Source organism: Lynx rufus, unplaced genomic scaffold (assembly GCF_022079265.1).
Source record: "Lynx rufus isolate CCGP_SWC_20201006 ecotype Redwood Valley unplaced genomic scaffold, mLynRuf1.p SCAF_14, whole genome shotgun sequence".
NCBI classification, from domain to species: Eukaryota; Metazoa; Chordata; class Mammalia; order Carnivora; family Felidae; genus Lynx; species Lynx rufus.
The window spans coordinates 48,598,890-48,606,010 of NW_025814828.1; the positions used below are offsets into that span (position 1 = coordinate 48,598,890).

The 7,121-nt window shown below is 34.3% G+C and overlaps 1 protein-coding gene across 1 annotated transcript; it reads left to right on the forward strand.

The window, feature by feature from the left end:
* Nucleotides 1-4,891: 4,891 nt before the first annotated feature.
* Nucleotides 4,892-6,064, forward strand: TENT5D (terminal nucleotidyltransferase 5D). Its single transcript, XM_047075734.1, has one exon. The coding sequence runs from the start codon at nucleotides 4,892-4,894 to the stop codon at nucleotides 6,062-6,064; it is 1,173 nt and encodes a 390-aa protein (XP_046931690.1).
* The last annotated feature ends 1,057 nt before the right edge of the window (nucleotides 6,065-7,121 follow it).

A 7,121-nucleotide genomic window follows, 5' to 3' on the forward strand; every position in this document is an offset into this window, starting at 1 on the left:
GCAATTCAAATTAAATTTTCCAAGTTTTATAATATTTGTTGTTATTGATATATAAGTATTTGATTTTGCTATATGAAGTTAACTGCTGAGCCATAACCCCCACATGAAGATAAGTCTTATTATTTTAGTGCCATGTGTGAAATCTGTAACTACAAAATTATATGGATATTGTGCATTATGCTAAAATAGTAGATGTGCCAGGAAAACATAACATTACTCTCAAATCTTGATTATCCATGTTTATAGTGGTGAGCATTGATGGAAGCATGTATAGATTCCAGATCAATATAAATCACGTATATTTATTCCATTGTGACATATAGTTCATAATATTTTGTATGCTCATGTATGTCTGTATGTATATATGTGTTTTTGTGTATCACAGATTTATTTTCATAATTATGCTTTTCTCTAAAACTATTTTTTAAAATTCTAATTTGCATTTCCTGTATATGTAGCTGTAGAGGTGATTGGTGAGATGGTAGCTTGAAATTCCTCAGCTGGTAATAATGTTAATTCAGTACAGAAGTAGGCTTGATTTAAAAAGTATGCTTATGGGGGTGCCTAGGTGCCTCAGTCAGTTAAGCATCCATCTCTCAGTTTTGGCTCAGGTCATGATCTCATGGTTTTGTGGGTTCAGCCCTGCATTGGGGTCTATGCTGGTGGTGTGGAGCCTGCTTGGGATTCTCTCTCTGCCCCTCCACTTCTCATGCTGTCTGTCCCTCTCAAAATAAATAAATAAACTTAAGAAAAAGTATGTTTACATAGTTGTGCATAGAGAAACATGAGAGAAAATAGGTGGTTATCAAAGCTCCAATATTGATATTTAAGTAATATATTGCTCAACCAAAGACAGTTTTCCTACATTTTAGCAAGTTGGTGTCACTGTTACTTTTGTAACAAGAAATACCAGGCCTAAAATATTCTGTATGTGTATTTTTTTTAAAGCTCTCTAGATAATTCTGAAAACCAGAAATTTGGGTAATTAACATAGGGTATCATTAACATAGGGTAATCAAGCAGCAACTCTATAGTTGTTCAATGATGATCAATTTCCCTACACTACTTCTCTAGTGTAAGGTAAAGTTAACCTTTGGACAACATCTTTCTTGTCCTTGAAAGATCATAGTATTATTCTGCCTGGGAAACAAAATTCTGACCCTTCCCTTCCTCCTCTTATATCTATGAGCAGATTCAAGATACAAAGTAAGACTTCCTATTTCTTGATTTGAAGGACACCTTTTGATCAAGGACTCCCGCATTCTGACAGTTAACTTAGTCATGTCTTTGGATGGTTTTATTTGCACATAAATATCCTGGAAACTTCTGTATGGAAAAGAATGCGGTAATTTTTTTTTTATTTTTTAACGTTTATTTATTGTTGAGAGAAAGAGAGAGACAGAGCATGAGAATGGGAGGGGCAGAAATTGGGGGAGACACAGAATCCAAAGCAGGCTCCAGGCTCTGAGCTGTCAGCACAGAGCCCGACATGGAGCTGGAACCCAAGAATCGCGAGATTATGACCTGAGCCGAAGTGGACACGCAACTGACTGAGCTACCCAGGTGCCCCGAATGTGGTAATTTTAATAACGGCAGTATATCAGTGTAAGTGATCTTTATTTTCAGATGATTGGTGATTAAAGGTTAAGGTTCACATGGGGATTGTAGGCCTGGTAATAGACCATTGAATTTTAAACTTTTAACTAATATTAACAAAGGAAATTTACCATTAAGGAAAGGAAAATTGCCATTTGCAAAAGAAATTTACATATTAAAAAGGAACTTGGAAACTTTTTCTATATCAAAGTTAAATAATTTACATGTGATATTTCTAAAATATTGGGTAAATGCTTGATCTTCCTTAGGCCCTTACATGAAGCCAGCCAATGTTATGAATTATCATTTTTCTAGATTGAGAATTTGAGGATAACAAACTTTGTTAGCTTGAAACAATTCAGTGACAATTCAGGAAGAGAAATTAGGAAATAGGCATGCCAGTTGTTACTGCATATTCTATTCTTCATGTAACATTTTATTTTTTCTAATGTTCTAAAGTCAATATACATACTATTTCACTTGATGGATGAATAACCAAACTCCAACAGCCTGGTGTGTAGTCAGTTCAGCCCATTCATCTTTAAGGATTGATTTGGATATTGACATTGCTAATAAAACTTTCTGAGCATTAGTAATTAATGTGGCTTAAAATGAAACAATACATTACATGGGCCATTTCATCACATAATAAAAATAAGTACTTTTATTCATATATATGGTGATTTCATATACAGAAACAATATTCATATACATGGAGATTTCATATACAGAAACAATAGATTTAGTCTTATATTCCCACTGACATAGATTTGCCATTCTTTAATTGATCTTTTGCCAGTGCTTGGACTATCAAAGTCAGTCTGAGAAAGCCAAATACCATGTGATTTCACCCATAAGTGGAATTTAAGAAACAAATGAAGAAGGAAATAAAGAGACAAACAAAAACACAGAATCTTAAACTCAGAACACAGAGAACAAACTGGTGGTCACCTGAGGAGAGGTGGGTGGAGGGATGGGTGAAATAGAGGAAGGGGATGAAGAGTACACTTACTGTGGGCTCCTGGGTGGCTCAGTTGCTAAGCATCTGACTTCAGCTCAGGTCATGATCTCATGGTTTGTGAGTTCAAGTCCACATTGGGTGAGCTCGAGCCCTGCTTCAGGTGAGCACAAACCCCACTTCAGGTAAAAAACACAAGGCCCACTTCGGGTGAGCCGCCCTTCTCTCTCTTTCTCTGCCCCTCATGGGATTCTCTGTCTCTGTCCCTCCCTCATTTGTGCCATCTATTTCCGTGTCTCTCAAGAAAAAAAAAAAAAGACTACATTTATCATGATGTGTTATGAGTACTGAGTAATGTATAGAGTTGTTGAATCACTATATTGTACATCTGAAACTAATATAACATTGTATGTTATTTATACTGGAAATAAGCAAATAAAAAAAGCAAAAAAAGAGAAAAAAGCTGATTCTACAGATGTCAAATAAGATGATCATATTTGCTCTAGTCTACTAGGGAAACATACAACACTAAATTCTAAATATTGATATTCTGTTCTAATACCTCCTTACATGGGAAAAATATGAATACTATCTATACACATTTACATGGGAAAATATGAATACTATCTATATAAATATGCCTTAAACTTCATATGTTTTTTTTAATTTCTAGTATTCATGAAAGAAAGCCTAAATCCAAAGCTACATCCATAACTAGCTTTATTTATTTCCCTAGATATATCTGCTTGACAGCTTACTAGAGTATTTGAAGATCCATTTAATAACTGTAATTGTACCTAATTACATAATAGACTTATATTTAACAATTGCATATATAGTATTTATAACTTTAAATTTCTTAACTCCAAACTGTAAAGTTTCCTGAGCATATCATATTGTATATCTGCAGAAAACAGTTTTTAAAGCTCAGGAATCTTACAGTTGTTTTTATATCTTTGCCCCCATTTTGGAGAAAAATATAGTAGTCTCATTTGTTTTTCATTTTATTTATTTATTTTTTTAGTTTTTTTCATATTTATTATTTTTAAGAGAGAGTGCAAGATGGGGAGGGGCAGTGAGAGAGGGAGACACAGAATCCAAAGCAGGCTCCAGGCTCTGAGCTGTCAGCACAGAGCCTGATGCAGGTCTGGAACCCAAGAACCATGAAATCATGACCTGAACCTAAGTCAGACACTCAACCGACTGAGCCACCCAGGTGCCCCTGTTTTGCATTTTTTCCCTGTTCTTCATCTTAAAATGACATTTATTATTTCCTTCAACATTTCTTTTTTTTATTTCTTTATTTTGAGAGAGAAAGAATGTGCAAGCAGGGGAGTGGCAGAAAGAGAAGGGGAGAGAGAATCCCAAGCAGGCTGTGCACTGTCAGCGTAGAGCCCAAGGTGGGGCTTGAACTCACAAACCTTGAGATCATGACCTAAGCCAAAATCAAGAGTCAGACACTTAACCGACTGAGCCACCCAGGTGCTCCTCCTTCAACATTTCTTAGAGTTACTGGGCACATAGAAGACATGATAAGTTAGGTACTATCCTTATATCCTCAGGCAATTCAAGGAATTCATAACCTAATGGACTTCAGTAATCTTTAAAATGAGAGCAGTAATATATATGAAACCATAATTCCTTAAATCTTTTGGATTAAAGATTCTATGCATTGCTTCTAAACATCATGCCTCCAGTCAGCTGGGTCTAACACACACAGACATGCTCTTTGATCTCACTTGAAATTAATGACAACTAATGTCAGTGATGTACTATGCTTATTTCATGAAAAAAAATTATACCAAATACAATCATTATAGTATTAACATGAAGAAAGATTGAGAAAGGCCACCATCTTACACAACAAAATAATTACATTTCTAACAATTCCTTGAGAATGTCTGTTTGCATGCACTAGTGGATCTAACAATTTTGACATACTCATAATGGCTTTTATTTCACTTAGCTTTTAAGAACGACTTATGGTTACCAGAGGGAAGGTGGGTGGGAAAATGGGTAAAATAGGTGATGGGGATTAAGGAGTGCATTTGCTGTGATGAGTACTGGCTATTGAATGAAAGTGTTGAATCACTATATTGTACACCTGAAACTAATATTACACTGTATGTTAACTAACTGGAATTTAAATAAAAACTTTAAAAAATATATTTAAACACAATTAGGAACAGTGACAATTTACTTCCTAGTATTAGTTTTGTTTATGAGGGTAAGTCTATTTTTAACTTTTTCGTATGCTTTAAGTATAACACTGATTTTGTGATGCTAACATTTCCTCTCAATATTTGCTTGCTTTCTAGTTGATCTCCTGACCTTACAATGTCTGAAATCAGATTTAGCAATCTCACTTGGGATCAAGTTATAATACTGGATCAAGTGTTAGATGAAGTAATTCCAATTCATGGAAGGGGAAATTTCCCCACATTGGAGGTAAAACCAAAAGATATCATTCATGTTGTGAAAGACCAATTGATAGAGCAAGGAATTATTGTTAAAGATTCCCGATTGAATGGTTCCACAGCAAGTTATATACTTGCAAGCCACAGTGGAATCAGCTATAAGGATCTTGATGTTATTTTTGGTGTTGAATTACCAAGTGATCAGGAATTTCAAGTTGTTAAGGATGCAGTTCTAGGTTGTCTACTGGACTTTTTACCAAAAGGTGTGAAAAAGGAAAAGATCACCCTAAAGACCATGAAAGAGGCTTATGTGCAGAAGATGGTCAAAGTTTGCAATATGCATGATCGTTGGAGTCTCATTTCTCTTTCAAACAACACTGGAAAAAATGTAGAGCTAAAATTTGTGAATTCACTCAGACGACAATTTGAATTTAGTGTTGATTCCTTTCAAATTGTTTTGGATCCCATGTTAGAATTTTACAGTGACAAAAATGCTAGGCTAACCAAAGAATATTATCCTGTTGTGATAGCTGAAAGCATGTATGGAGACTTCCAAGAAGCAATGACACATTTGCAATACAAGCTTATATCTACTAGAAAACCTGAAGAGATTAGAGGTGGTGGCCTTCTGAAGTACAGCAACTTGCTGGTTCGTGATTTTAAACCAGCTTGTGAAGCAGAAATCAAGACACTGGAACGTTACATGTGTTCTAGATTCTTCATTGATTTTCCTGATGTAGTAGAACAGCAAAAGAAGATTGAATCGTACCTCCGTAACCATTTCATAGGTGAAGAAAATAGCAAATATGACTACCTTATGACCTTGCGTGGAGTTGTGAATGAAAGCACTGTTTGCCTTATGGGTCATGAAAGAAGGCAGACACTCAATATGATCACCCTTATGGCTTTAAAAGTACTTGGAGAACAGAATATTTTACCCAATACAGACAATGTAACTTGCTTTTATCAGCCTGCTCCATACTTTGCTGCTGAGGGAGGGTATCCTAATTATTATGTAACATCTGGACCACCACCGATTTTTTTCCAACCATACCAACCACTGCACTTTCATGTGCCAAATGGTATGGTCTAAACACGCACACACACACCCCAGAAACTTTGCTTCAATTAAACACCTCTTAAAAGCAAGTTTCCAAAATCCATAAAATTAAAATCTATTTTTTATATTTCTTCAGTTATCAACTATTTTCCATTAATTATAGCTTAAACCATCATAGTAAGTACAATATCATCTATAAACTGACCACTGTAAATGATTTTCAAGTGTTATTAATTAGCTATAATAACTTTCAAATGTTGTGGACCACTTAAAATGATTTTCAGATCTTACTAAGTCTTAAGTAAGACTCAAATTTGTCCTGAAAAATACATGACAGATGCCTGAATCTTTGATTAAAATATAAGAGACTCATATTTTCAAATTCAAAGGTACAGTAAAGATAAGTGCCAACATTTTTTTATTCAATCAATTCCTGTGTTTCATTCACTTCACCATTTTTTTCTGGTGAATATTACCATCACTGAGTTTTCAATACTTAACAAAAATGCCTAATTTCAAAGACAACAGATTCAGAAGAGATTAAAACTCTGGACTTTATAAGCACTTATTTTGTTTTCCAATTAAATTGGGTTAGATACAAAATCCTACTGTTATTTCAAGGAACACTGAAAAAATATTTCTTAAAAACACTGGACATTAGCAATTTGTCAACTGTCAAATAGTGTTGTTGATCTGAAGAATAATACCATCCAGCTGTAAAATCAATACTGCGATCAAAATTATATAAGTGTCTTCATTTTTTCCCCTAAATAAGTTGAAAAGAATGAAAATGACCAACTATGAATGTGAACATTTTTTATCATTATCTGTTAGAGACTCTAAATGGCAGATAGCAAAAAAACAGGCAATGTTTTTTTTAGCTATGGATGGTATTTATCATTTTTAGGACCTATTTGTCTAATGTATTAATATATCTGGAGATACTCAGTATCAGTAAGTTAAAATATTTTCATTATTGTTCATTGAAGTGCATTTTTTTCACTTTGCTCTTACTAAAGATCAGTTTCTAACATGCTACTCAAGTGCCTCTTCATGTGAGTTTTTGCATAATACTATAATTTATCCAACA